The 14533-nt window shown below is 51.7% G+C and overlaps 1 protein-coding gene across 1 annotated transcript in view; it reads left to right on the forward strand.

Moving 5' to 3' along the window:
* Positions 1–14533, forward strand: part of PDE9A (phosphodiesterase 9A) — a 100547-nt gene that overhangs the window by 17794 nt on the left and 68220 nt on the right. The window contains exons 2-3 of the mRNA XM_063098510.1: positions 9103–9173; positions 10608–10685. Of these exons, the coding sequence (XP_062954580.1) occupies positions 9103–9173; positions 10608–10685 (149 nt within the window). The remainder of the gene's footprint in view (positions 1–9102; positions 9174–10607; positions 10686–14533) is intronic.

Genomic DNA, 14533 nt, shown 5'->3' on the forward strand with positions numbered 1-14533 from the left:
GCCTCACTTTCTTTCACTTAAATTCTTGGAGGTAACAGGAGATTCCCATTCAGCTGCAGGGAAGAATCCAGAGAGATCTGCATACACTTTACATGGTTTCCTCAGTGGTTACGTCTTGCAAAACTATGCACAGTATCACAACCAGGATATTGACAGCAAGCCGAGCCCCCTTCACTCAGATCCCCCCTGTATTATATTCACTTGGTGTGTATTTAGTGCTGCATAACCTTATCGCCGCATAGGTTCTCACGCCCACCACCACGGCCACAGGATAGAACATTCCACCTCTCAGGCTCCCTTTGTAACCACATCCTCCTCCTTCCCTACCCCACTCATTCCCGCCACCCTGTCCCTAACTCTGGGTAATCATCAATCAGTGCTCCATCTCTTTCATTCTGTCATTTCAAAGGTATTGTAGAATTGAAATTAGACAGTGTGGGACGTTTTGGGTCTGGCTTTACTTCACTCAGCCAAGTAACTCCCTGGAGATCCACCAAGTTGCTACCTGTACAATACCTGCTTCCTTTCCTTGCTGAGTGGCGTTCTACGTGTGGACGTAGCACAGTCTGCTTAACACCCCCGACTGGAGGGCATCTGGCTTGTCTCCAGTTCGAGGCGACCCATCACTTTTTCATAATTGCCCATTCGATTATCTCCAGCATGTGCCTTCCATTTCCCGGAGGCCAGAGTGGTTGTTTTTAGAAATCCGTACTCCTCATTCTGGTTGGCTAGGGGATTTCTGATGTCAGTTTGGTACTTATGATCAATAAACACCATCATCAGGTTACAAGGGTGAGTAAGAATACAGTGGAAGGTCGGTGCAGAGATGCAGGATGCGCAGGGGCCGAGGTCAGCAGCCAGTGTGGACAGGGAAAGGCCTGCGGCCCTGGGAGCAGCAAGCCCGTCCCTCTCCCGGGAGGTGGCCTCTCCCTGCGGTCCTGAGGAGCCCAGGTCGTGGTGTCTGCTGCCCAGGCGCACTATCATCTTCGGTGTTAGCTGTGTGCAGTTGCTTGCTGGGTAGATTGTAGAAGAGTTATAATGAGGACAGTTCTGCCCGAGATTATGTTACTCCAAGTTCAAAGAGGCTCTGTGAAAATTGTCGCTAAGGCAATTGAATACAAAATTTCAGTCGGTGTGAGCAGCAACAGCAAGAAATGAACATAATTGCATGTTTACAACCAGCCCCAAAGCACGACTTACCTGACATAGATATCTTGTTTTAATGATTTTGAAAAGTAACACAGATGTTTTCAGTGAGTTTGGAAAGGAAACTAGTGCCATCCTGGTTTACCATTTCCTGGGGCTGTCTCCCCGACAAGAACCATTACAGCTGGCCGGGGGTGTGGCTGCTCTCTCAGGAGCACCCTGCCCTGCCTCAAGTGTCCCCTCTTGACACTTTTCTTTGTGATGGTGCTGGGTATATTTCCCCCAGCCTGCCAAATTCAACCCAAATCTCAACGGCCATTCAGTTATCTTATTTGTCCAAGATTTGGAGCCTTTCATAATGAACACCACAAATGTCTGTTGTCAGGAACTTGCAATTTCTAGTGGCCATTGACTTCGTGGCAATCCAAATGAGAATCTGACAAACCAGCAAGAAATTTTCATAGCAGCTGCAAGGAAGCGCCTCAGATAGAAGTAGAAAAATACAGGGCACCCTGCCCTTCCGGCGTGGAACGAGTGGAGGACACAGCACGGAGCCCAGCGGGCCTGGCCATGCTCTGCTCTGCTGTGACTGCCTCTGCCTGGGCCCTGATTGCTCAGGAGATGGAGTGACCTCCTCAGCAGCCACTGCCAGCCATGTTTGTGTTGAATAGATGCCAACATGGCAGGGTGAGAGGGGCAGAGACAATGAAAAGTCATTTTTATATCTGAAGCCCAAACAAAAGAACACCGCTCTGTGTGTCGCTATGTGTTCCCATAGCGTTTCTGCCGCCCGGGCGTTTCTGCCGCCCTCTCCTCAGGAAGCCAGGCCTGGGACCATGGAGGCCCAGCTCTGGGCAGTCCTCCTCCCACGGCTCCTTGGTCAACCACCTTGAAAAAGGAAAAGGCGAAAAACCAAAAGAAAGCAGATGACATTAAAACCAGCTTTTCTTAGAATGTGAAAAGGAAGTTTTCACGTGTGTGAACCCATTGTGAATTTTAAGTAGTGTATGTAAGGGGGCATATATCCCTAAATGCACACTGCAAATCTCAGAACTGATGTTTGGCAAAAATGGAACTTGGCACTTAAGGTACAGCCATCGTTTCCCAAGCGTTCACCCCAGAGCAAGACTGGCCCCCATGTCTAGGAACAGAGGGTGCAGCAGCCAGGACCATCCACAGGATAGGGCAGGTGGGCATGAAAGCAGGTGCGGGGCCTGTGCAGACCACAGCAAGGATGCATAGACAAGGCTGGAGTGGGGTCTGGGAGGCGCAGGGGCAGGGTGGGGTGCACTAGCCCCCTCCTTCTGAGTGCCGGAGTGGGAGGTCGGGGTGCATTCATCTCAATCTGACCCATCACATGCAGGCAGCCTCCCACAGGGGGGAATCTGCTGCTGAACTGATTGGTTACCAGAGAGATCTCGCTGGTCCAGTCTCCTCCAGACTGGAAAATGGAGGCACTTGGGGTTTAATAGTGCACCTTTCAGATCTGTAAAAACAGGTGAGCCTGGAAAGCTATAGTCAGCGTGACCTTGGGGTCCAGGTAAGGAGGTACAGCCCTGCGTCAGGACATGGACGCCATGGTGAGCCCCGGTTCCTTCCTGGGGAGGCCCTGGCCAGGTGGGGCTGCCCAGTCTGTGGTGCCTGCCCTGCCCCAGGCGTGCTGGCTCGAGTCTGCCCTGTTTCCCCTTCAGAGCACACGTCATCCAAACACGGTTCCCACTGCAGAACCTCTGGCCACCTCATCACTCACTCTGGTCTCCTCTCCTTCCTGACGCCCTGCAAACTTTGCTGAATATTTCATACTGAAATCACGCAGCTGCATTTGCTGGGTGGAGAGTCATGGTGAGAAGCTCTTCCAGGGAACCCTTTTATTCCATGCTTTAGTTTCACAGGAAGACCAAAAAGTGCCCCAGGAGCAGGAGTCCAGCCATGGTCAAATCTGCCTTGGCTTCACCTCATAATGGAAAATCCAATTATCCAGAGCTGTGGCATGGCCTGGAGATGCCATCCTGCCTGAGGCGTGCAGACAGAACAATATGGGGCTCGAAAAGAAAAACTTGAAAGACCCCTTCTGCAACCCCCCATAAGTCTTTGAATGGGGCATCCAGGAGGAGACAGGAAAACACAAAACCACTCAGCACTTTGTCACAGAATCAAGTCCACGGATGGGGCCTCAGGACTCAGAATCAGAAGGGACTCCCTCCCAGCTCTAGAAGCTGTCCTCTCCTGTCTCTTTAGCTCAGAGGTGCCTGCACTTGTGTCCAGCAGCCTTCTTGCATCTGCCTCTGACTCCAGCCCTGTCTCTTCTGAGAGTACCAGTGGAGACACTTCTAATTGCAAGAAACAGAAATTCTCTTATGCCAGTCCGAGAAGGTCTGATTCATCTGAAGGCCAGTGGGTGTGGGTAGGGGGCTCAGTGAGGGGCTATTGTAAGGTCGCTGTGAGTCCCCAGAAGGAGTCCTGGATCTGGGGTGCCAGAATGCCTGGGCGAACCTGGGCTCCCCGTGTCCCTGCTCCCTCCCTCCTGCAGCTCCCACTGCCTCTGTGTACTGGCACCTCCCTTTTGTGCCCTCTCCTGGGGGCTGTGCCTCCTTATTCATCTCTCAGGTGGCCACGGTGGTCAGCCCTCCATGGATGACGCTGAGCTCCCCACTCATTGGCACCAGCTCTGAGTCTCTTAGTAAAGGTTCCCATGAGGAAGTGTGGTTGGGCACTGGCCAGATAGTCTTAGGTCAGGCTCCTACCCCAGTCCCTTCAGTCATGGGATGGGGAGGGTCGCCAGGAGCCAGGGCCACCTGTTCGGGGCTCTAGGGAGTGCACACAGGACAGCCAACTGTCAAGGGTTCCTGTGCTGTGATGGGTACAGGTCAGTCGCTGTGGTCTCCACTTGGAAGTAGAGGCCTGCAGAAATGTTTGTCAGAAAGGTCCCTCTGCCCAACCAGCCTGACTGATAGGGCCATCACCATGACAACTGGTTTGTGGCTGGGCAAGAGAGCATGGCCCTGACCAGAGCCCTGCACGCCACGTTGCCTTCCTGCGCTGCCTGACTGGTGGGCCAGGACCATGCCAGCAAGAGCTGAACCGGAAAGTCCACTCACACCTGTGCTGTCAACGACACTAGCTCTCTTCCTTTTCTTGATTAGGTGTCAGTCAACCCCAGCAGAGCAGCGGGACTGCCTTGCTGTGAGTGGGCTGCTTGGGAACCCCTCCCCAGCCTCCCTTCCTGCCTTTCTGAAGGCCAAGGGCAGCCCCCTCCCCAAGACACAATGAAACACAGGAGCTGAGTTAGATGTTCATTCTTCCCCAGCTCTGGAAATTCTGCGGGTCACACATCTGGATTCCTACTGAAATAAAGCTGGGGGCCGAACAAAAGTGGCAAAAAGGTATTCTGGGTACATTTGGCAGCTCAGATACCACTGGAAACTTGCGTCCAAGTCATAGTATTTTAGAGCCAGCAGGATCCGTGAGATTCCTGGGCAACTGAAATGGTATAAAGCTGAGCATTGCGCTGAACCAGTGGTGTCTGGGCGATTCTTTCAGACACGTCTCCTTACGTGTTGCTCATCACAGCTCTGAGAGGCAGGTGGAGCTGATGCTATTGACCCCGTTTACAGAATGGTAAACTGAGGCTCCGGTGGTGACGGTCTTGCCCATGGGGTTGAGAGAGAAGCCAGTGGACAGGAGTGGCTGGTTGGGCGTGGGACTTCCAGTTCCCAGATCCACTGCTCGTTCCATGGCACAGTTGCCAGAGGGGCCAATTTGGATGTAGACATTAAATAATGTGTAAGCACCTGGGTCAGTGCACATTGTAGTCAAGCCTGTGCAGTTGACAGCTGGTGGCCCCAGGATGCAATCCTGATGTGCAGCTTTCTGGCTGGGCCTGCGGGAGCCACATACATCCCCGTGTGCCTCAGCTCCCCTGTATGAATACCTGAGAATGGCTCTTGGCTCGTGGATAGTGCCCGTAAGCACCAGTGTGCTCTTGCGCAGGCAGCGTGGAGGCTCCCACACAGAGGCGTCACGGCTGACATCCTTCTCAGCTTAATGAGCAGAAGGGTCAACATCCGGTGGGGAGCAGCCCTGCGGCTCCTCCACTGTGCCCATGACTTGTTTTAATATCACGGTGCTACCCCTTCAGCCATGTAGAAGAGTTTGGGGTGCATTGCATGCTCACTTACAAGCTCCAGCCCTGATTTGCCTCCAAGCTGGATGGCAATAGAAAATCTTTATTTTTCCATTCGTCTTGCTGCCTCCATATCTCATTTTTACATTTCATTGTATTAACTTCTCTGTTGATGCGCTCTTTGTTTCTGGGTAAAGAATAGAGGATTTACAAAAGTACTCAGCATGTGGACAGAAGCCTGTGCCCTCCCGCCGGGGCTGCCCGAGAGTCTTCCCCTGGTCCTGAGCTGCAGTCATCTGCTTTCCCACAGCCAGTAACCGTGGTCTAGGCCGGGCTTCTCCTGACACCCTCGAGGCCCGTGGCCTCCCAGGGAGCCCCATGCTTAGGCGTTACCACATCCTGCCTGGCCTCTCATCTGCTCTAGCCCTGCTGACGGCCAGTTAACAGCAAAAAGGTAAAATTATGACTCTCATTCAGATGTAAAATGACAACATGTCAAAAAGTTTTATTTAACTCATTAATTGAATGGGAAAACTAGTAAGATGTTGTGACCAGTTCCAAAGAGAGACAAAAGAAGAACATAAATCTACATGGAGTAAAGGAGTGTTGAACTGGATTTACAAGTAGACGCAGCACTGTTTTCCCATGTAGTCTTTTTTTGCTTATTCCAAATTTCCTTACAGCCTCCCTGCCTTTTCTCAAAATAATCTCAAAGAAAGGTTATCCTTGATCGTAGAGTAGGGATTGTTTGCACAGGAGCGTCAAGAGGGTTAAGGGGCCACGAGCCCTTCTGAGGGTTCTTCGTTGGAAGACTTCATGTGTAGACTCTTAAAACCCCTGTCATTTGCTTTCTGGAGGCCAGGAAGCCAAGCACAGAAACACTCTCCTCCAGATTTCACCTGCAATACTTATAAATTCGGGTGAACTCCTTTCTTCTCAAGGTCTCTGGAGCATTCCAATGCCCCTGACTGGCCAAAAGCTTTTCTTCCTGTCTGGAAGTTTGGGGCCCTGAGTCCCTCTCAGTTGCCCTGAGAGGACTTTGAACCCCATGTGGTCACCCTCACCCCTATGAGTGTCTGGTCACACCTGAGCAGATGAGTGTCATTCTTAGGCGGGGCCTAGATTGTGTAAATCCTGGCGAGAAGAAGGGCAGATTCTTATGGGAACTTTTGCAAATAACTATATTGCCATGAAAAGCGAAGACTTAAAAGTTTCTGAGTTTGGGAGTGGGGGGGGGGGCGAAGGAGAACAAATGGTAAAAATCAGCTATCATTGAAAAATGTTTCAGTTTGTAAAACATGTGCTAGATTGTCCAAGGTTACTGATAGCTTAAGAAGAAAGAGAGCCAGAAAATCAGACACTTAAACAACATCAACAGTGCTGCAAACAACCACAGTAAAATCTCCTTCGCCAGTTCATTCATTCCTCTGTAATTAATTCTCCTGCTGGGTCTCGAGTTAGTGGTTTCATGAAACTGTTTCTCAATTAAGATGAATTCTGGAAATGCTGATCAGCCCACAGGAAAGGTCCACGCAAGGCCATCAGAAGCCTGTCCCCAAGAGTCTGTTCTTTGGGGGGTCAGTAGTTTGAGGTGAGCTGTGGCATGAAGGCCTGTGCTGGGGAGGACATGTGGCCGGGTAAAGGCAGGACTCCTGTCAGTGGGGTTGGGAATAAGGAGAGGGGAGGAGACGTGCAACCCGGAGGAGGGAGCTCGAAGCAGCGAGCAGGAGCAGGGAGTGGAGGGGGAGGGAAGGGGGCGTGCATGAGACTGGTGTAAAGGGGCCAGAGATGGGGGAGCTTGGTGAGGACACGGGCTGGAAGGGGACAGACCCGAGAACTGCACATGCCCCAGCAGGGAGGTGGACTTCCCATGTGGGTGGTGAGGAGCCGGCAAAGGTTCTGCACCATCAGGAGGATGTGACAGGGAGGGGGCGAGACCAGAAGTGGGGGCGGGTGAGGAGGCTACTGCAGCAGTCCGAGCATGACCAGGGCTGAGCCCAGACAGCAGCCTTGGGACGGAGAGAATGCCGCAGACCTTGGGGACAGAATACACAAATGACACCAGCCACATTCACCTGAACATCACTGCTGGCACAGATACCTAGGAGAGTAATTGGCATGGTGTGAACAAAACGTGCTGTGTTTGTCTTACCATTGCTAGTCCAGCTGCACACGGGAGATGGTGTTAGCCGCAGAAAGGCCAAGTCTATGGGGGAAAATCTGTTTTCTGTATTTCCCTATGTCCAAATAAAGGAAGAAGCAACTAATCTTAGCTGGAGGAAATGGTGCTCTGGGCACTGAGAAATACCACCTTCTCAGGCCCTCTGCCCACCACGCGCACAGACTCCTTCTGGTAAGGAGGGGGGGCCTCTACAGCAGCAAGCCAGGGAGAGGGTCTAAGGGATACCTCTACTGTGATGAACATGGGGGCTCTGGCGTGGACTGTCCCCTGCACTCCCCACCCTCACTGTTCTTGAGGTCCGCCTTCCCTGAGGAGGATTCTGGACCGAGCTTCACAGTCAGGATTCTGCAGGCAAAACCTGCTGATGCGGAGCAAGCGCTTCTACCGTGGCTGTGGTGGCTGCACATGCAGGCAGGGCGCCAGTGGACCGACAGTTCACAACCATGGTATTGTTTTAATCCCCCTCTTTAATTTAGTCATTCAGCCTCAGTCCCACTATATTAGTCTGTTTCTGTTGCTTATAACAAAATTACCAGGAGACTGGGTGATTTGTAAGAAAACAAAATTTATTGCTTACAATTTTGGAGGATGGGAAGTACAAAGTCAAGGGAACACATTTGGTGAAGGCCTTGCTGGTGGTGACAGTGACCCAGGGGTCTCACATGGCAGAAAATGGTGGAGTAGAGAGAAGGACAGACTCTTCATGCTCCCCTTTAAAGTCCTCAGAACCACACCCCTGACTACCATTATTAATCCATTCACTGCAGCATGGTCCTACAATCTAATCACCTCTTCAAGGCTGTACATTTCAGTGACCATGATAGGATTTCCCACCCCCTTAACACTCAAAGTGGAGATCAAGTTTTGGGGGGACACTCAACCCAAGGCATTCTGCCTCTGACCCCCCAAAACTCACATCCTTCTCACTACACATGCATTCATTCCATCCCCAAAGTCTTAACTTGTTTCAACTCGAAAGTCCAAAGTTCAAAGTCCCATCCGTGAAATCAAAACAAGTTATCCACTTCCAAGATATAATGGTGGGACAAGCATAGGGTACATACTCACATTCAAAAAGGAAGAGATAGGTCAAAAGAAAGGTGTAACAGGTCCCAGACAAGTCCAAAACCCAGCAGGGCAGGTGTAAAATCTCAAAGCTGGTGAATCAGGTACTTTGACTGCATGTTCCACGTCCTCTGCATGCTGCTGTGGGGGTTGGGTCCAAGTCCTCAGACAGCTCTAAAGGCAATCTTTTTAAGTTAATAAATTTGTTATTTTACATAATGGCCTGGTGAGATCACTGGAGACTCACTGCCACGTGGTACTGTCCAGCTAGGGTTGCTAGCCCTGCCTCGCAGGTTAAAACCATGTGCCTCGTGGCCATGACGTCACCTGCGGGTATGCCGACGTGGGTGATGTTTTTATGTTTCACATCACTTTTCACTGAACAAAAGAGTGAAGTTCTTCCCACCCGTGTAAATAGGCCAAATGAAAAGATGTGCGTGTAACATTCCAGTGCCTGCGGTTATAGTTTTTCTTTTTAAAATAAACCTCAGGTTGCAGCTAGGGTGGAAGCACGTGGAATCTGACATCGCCATGGAAACTGCTGCCCCTTGGCGCCCTCACCGCCCGCTGCCTCTCTGTTTCGCAGGTGGTCTTCAGCAAGTACTGCAACTCCAGCGACATCATGGACCTGTTCTGCATCGCCACTGGCCTGCCTCGGTGAGTGCCCCACAGTGGCTCTGCTGTGGCAATGCCCTGTTGTCCCCACACCCTCTCTGATCTCCTTGAGAGGGAAGCCCCTGGGGAGGGCAAGGCACATAAGTGCGGAGGGTAGCAGAGCCCGCAGCTTCCTCTTCCACCTAGGAGCGCTCTCAAGTCAATGAACAAAACCCAAGAAGCCCAGCCACGGTGTCTGCCTGCAGGTGTCTGCACACACCTTTCCAGTAGGTGATAGCTGTGTCTACACAAGGAAACCAGTGGGCTGGATTAAGCAGAGCCCTCTTAAGAGCTTGGGTTTTTTCCTTTCCTGTGTTCATTCTCTTCTGGAGAAAGGAGGATGGTTGTGTTTTGGCTTGGTTAGGTCCCCAGCCCCAAATCATCCCGTAGGTGCCTTTTGCATCTCGGGGGACTTGTCATGGATCAGTGAAAGACTCACTTCGGAAATGAGTTGAAAAGACCAGTATCTACCTCATAGAATCATCAGAATTCCCTAAGAGTTATTTTCCTAAATTGACAGTTTGCTCAAGCAAGTGAATTTTCTCATTTTTAGCATTCGAACTTTCCAGTGATATAGGGTGACCAGGAGTAGTTTGGCACGGCATTCACTTTAAAGTTTGGATCTGGGTCAAAGACAGTGATTGGTAGAGAAGGACACTAGCAGTTTCACAGACAAGTGAGAAAAGGGAGACTTGGGAGATGAAATAACGTGCCTGAGATTGCAGCAAATGGCAGAGTTTGTAACATCGAAAATAGCCCACAGTTTGGGGCATCTCTGGTACCATATACTAAGCATGTGCTAAGAAATATATATATATGTATATATATATCACACACACACACACACACATTACTCCTTATAACAAACCTGGGATTCAGGTATCACCTCCATTGCATAGATTTTAAAAATTCACAGCTGAAGATCAGAGAGCTTTAGTAAGTTGGTCAAGGTAACACAGCTCATAAGAGGCCCCAAAAGGTGAGAGGTTAGAGGAAGACTCATCTTAACCATTTAAGACTATTTTGTGGGAAGGATTTGTGCCAGTTAAGATGGACTCCCAGAGAAACTGGAAGTAGAAAGAGTAGAAAGGCATGCTACGAGTTCATCACCTGATAGACATGCTTCCATTTTACCAGTTTCTTTTTTAATCTCCAATGCAATAAATTAGACGTGCTCTAATTCCCATTTTAAATTATTTAAAAATCTACATGAACTTAGAATTGCACATGGCCTCTAGATTTTATTTACAAATGGAATTTCAACAGCTTGGGGACGACTCTCACCCTATCTGTCCTTGCCATGCCTTTGGACGGGCTGGTCCCTGTGACTCAGGCTCTTGTCTTGGGGGGTGGTCTGAGCTTGTGTGAGGCCTAAGTGCCAGTGTGCATCGCAGAGCACATGCTGGGTGAGAACGCTGACCTAGGTGTGTCTTCCAGGAACACGACCATCTCCCTTCTAACCGCAGACGATGCCATGGTCTCCATCGACCCCACCATGCCTGCCAATTCAGAACGGTAAGAGGCCTGCGTGCCTGCGGTATGTCGGACACTCCTCTACAGCCGTGTGAGGGTTTATATGATTTTCTTAAATTTACCACTGCAGGAAAGTCGGCATTTAAAGCAGAGGTGGAAGGGTGAGGGTGGGAGGAGTATGAAGGAGGCTTGATTCGGCTCGTTCCTTTGCAGAAGAGATAGCTGCTTTCCAGGGTGATAACAGCTGCAGGAAGGGCTTTGCATTAAGGAGCCCTGTGAGGAGGCAGCATACAGACGGGGGAACCGAGGCTCAGGAGGCTGAGCAGACCCAGCCCTGGGATCCCTGTGTTAACCCCGAGAATAGTCCCTGGCCAAAGCCCCTGGGGACGTTTATTGTTTACCCAGGTAGGGCCAGTCCTGGAGTTTATGAAGCCATGCATGTGGGAAGATTCTGTGCACAGAAGTGCGGGAACCAGGGAAACGTATCTGTGAATAGACGTAGTGCAGGAAAAGCCAGCTGTGTGGCCCAGGAAGAACCCTAAGTAGGGCCCTTGAGTCAGTGACCTGCCCCTCTGCCTGCAGGCCTGGGAGGTCCCCTGTGGTCTCCACTTCATATGTACATGTAAGGGAGGCAGAATTTAAATTTTGTTTAGGAGGTGTGCATCAGCTGAGGCATTGGGGTGGGGGGCGCCCGAGGACCCCTCTCTGCTGTTCTCCGCCCCTCTGATGGACTCAGTGGATGCCATGGGGACATTTGTTAATCTGCCTCACTGACCCACAGTCAGCTCTGAACCCACAGGGGAATCACACACAGCAGGCAGACCCTGGTATATCCTGGGGCTGCTTAATGACGATGTTGAAATGTTTGGGCTCCACTGATAGAATAGCCTGGGACCTCCACCTAGGCCCCCAGGAAGTTTCTCCAACCAAGGTGTGTGCACACCTGAGCTGCATCCAGAGCTGCCCTGCCACCTCGAGGCCTCGGCCAGGCCCCTGTCCATCCTGCTGTGCCCATTAGTCTCCCCCTAACTCCCCATCTTCCATCAAGAGGCCCGTCTTCTGCTCTCATACCCTCCCGCCCTGATCCTCGGCTTCCAGACCCCCCAAAGGAACAATGCTACTTGGCTCCCCAAAGTCCCCAGTGAGTCTCATGCATCTCAGTACCAGCCCCAGCCTGACCCAGATGCCACATCAGAAGGAAAGTTCCAAACTAACCCGTCACCTCAGCACCCTCAAGACTAAAATTACCTCATCAGAGGGGGTCTCAAACCAGTGCCTGTCAGCGCAGGCTGGTCCCAATTGAGCGAAACTGCATTGTTCTTGCTGAATTCGATGAAAGCAGTTTGGGTGCAGAAGTCATCAAACTGGGCAGGAGATAGGGGACATTCACCTTGACCAACCTGCCCCGCTGGCCCCAGGTGCCTCATTAACAAGAGGAAGTGTCAGGCAGACCAGACAAAAGCCCTTCAGAGCCCAAGTGTCTGCAACACTACTCGTGAGATGCCAGAATTTCTCATAGAGACAAACAAATGACGACACTAGACGTGGACATGGCAATGGTATGGACAGACACAGAGTGGACATGGACAGGATGTATGGATCTAGATGCAGATGTGACTGGACATGGGTACAGACAATGTCAGTGTTGTCACGATGTGGATGCAGACATAGATACAGGTACCATAGGTAGAAGAGAACAGACTCATCTCTTGTTACAAATTGATCAGGACTGGGACAGCGTGTGCTGAGGTGTGGGTTTTGCTGTCCCCTCAGGCTGGTCCCTGTCCTCCTGCACCAGCTGTCTCATTTGTCCTTTCATCCCATGCCTTCTGTCACTCTGAGTCCAGGCTACGTTGCTACGGTGGCTCTCTGAGCTCCCGACCTCCCCAACGCACCTGCCAGGTTTGACTCAGCCAGGCACCACCTGCTCCATGGTGGCCTCATGATCTGGGACCCCACCGACCTCTGCAACTTGTTCAGCCCCACGGGATCTTGCTTTCCTGGCTCTGTGAGGGTGTCTCTGCCCATCCTCAGGTGCCAGCCCAGCCCCTTCCTTGAACACCATCCAAAGTCATCCATCCCTGTCACTACCACCATATCACTCTGCTCACCCTCTTCAGCGCACATAGGGCTCTGCGGTGATCTAGTGCACTTATTTGATGCTCTTCACTGCCTGTCTGCCCCTCTGGGCTGTTATCTCCATCGGGGAGGAAATTCGGCCTTGCTCACTGCTTTATTCCTGGCTCCTAAAGGAGGTGGCACATAATAGGTGCTCAATAAAGATGCACCGAATAAGGGACTGGATAACTGGATCAGCTCATTCCTCTCCCTTTCTCTACTGCCCAGAGCACAAATCGTCTCACCTGCTCATGTGTTGTCACATCATATCTGGTGTTTGATTCTGTGCCAGTGGTTCTCAGCCTGGGGCAGTTTTGTTCCCTTGGGCACACTGGACAGTATCTGGAGGCATTTCTGCTTGTCATAGCAGGGAAGGGGCATCTACTGGCATCTAGAGGGTGGAGGCCAAGGTCCTGCTAAGCACTCTGCAGGGCAAAGGACAGCCCCACAGCAAAGACTCATCTGGCCCACCATGTCACCACATCAAGGGTGCTGAGGTTAAGAACCCCGTGTTTATGTGGTTTCCTACCATCTCTTTCTCCCACCCTTGGTTTCTGACTCAGGAGGGGACTGGGCCTGGGAATGTAAATTTTTGCAGTTCCCAGGTGGCACTGGTGCGGCTGGCCCAGGACCAGAGTCAGTGTGGCTCCTGTGAGCTATGGGGCATTCTTCTCCACCTCGCCCCTTTGCTCTCTCCCTGCGTCAGACGCTGCCGACCTTCTCTCTTCCTGGACACTGATTCCTCCTTCAGCTCCTCCCCATCTTTGCTTGTCCACTCTCGGCCTGAAGCTGTGGCTGTTCCCAGGGGTTTGCTTCTGGCCCTCGTTCCTCCATCTCCTCCCATGGCTTAGCAGTGCCCCCGCAAGCCTCGCCTGAGTGCTCTGCGTTCCCCTCCTGCTCTCATTCCCTGTCTCCCTGCAGTGGGTGCCTCCTCCCCCATGTGTCCAGCAGGGAGCTCGTGCCTCTCTCTGGGCTTCCCTGCTGGGCATACGGTGCTGCAGTGGACAGGGGTGTCCAGACACTGGTGGTGGCTGCTCAAGGCTCCACCTTGCATGGGGCCGTGTGGGGCCAGAAACTCGCTGTGCCAGTCTCTGTGCAGGCACCTGAGCTCCAGAGGAGACGCCTCATGAGCCAGACGCATGGGGTTTGTGCTGGGAGATACACACGCCTACTCTGCTGTCCTCACAGCTGAGCACGAACTAGTTCAACTCAACCAGTGGCTTTCAGCCCCGGCTGCAGATTAAAACCACCTGGGATCTTTAAAAAGGTACTGACTGATGCCAGGACCCTCCTAGAACCAACTAAATCCAGATTTTTTTGAGATTTTTTTAAAGCTCCCCAAATCATTCCAGCATGCAGCCTGAGTGAGAACCATTAATGTTAACTGAGGAAAGTCTAGAAACCACTCTCAGCCCAGGGTGGGTGCCCGGCCCTCTAATGACCAGAATACCATGCCTACTAGACCCAAGGTTTTCCCTTCTTGGAACGTGCCAGAAGACTTCTGTTTCTAGCAAGCACTAGCCTGCTCCTGCTGGTTCAGATGGCCACATCCACAGTGCGGTGGGTCGGGTTGCATCTCTCTTCAGCCTCATCCACTTCTGAAGACACCTCAACTTGGACTTGGTCACCCCCTGGCCTCCCGAGCTCAGACTTAGGAATCACCTCTCAGGAAGGGACCCTTCCACACGCTTGTATTCGTCCCAGTTTCACCCTCCTGGCATGGGCTTTTCACGGAATCTTCTCCAAGTTGCAATGGCTCTTGACTGCCCAGC

Source organism: Cynocephalus volans, chromosome 1 (genome assembly GCF_027409185.1).
Source record: "Cynocephalus volans isolate mCynVol1 chromosome 1, mCynVol1.pri, whole genome shotgun sequence".
NCBI lineage: Eukaryota > Metazoa > Chordata > Mammalia > Dermoptera > Cynocephalidae > Cynocephalus > Cynocephalus volans.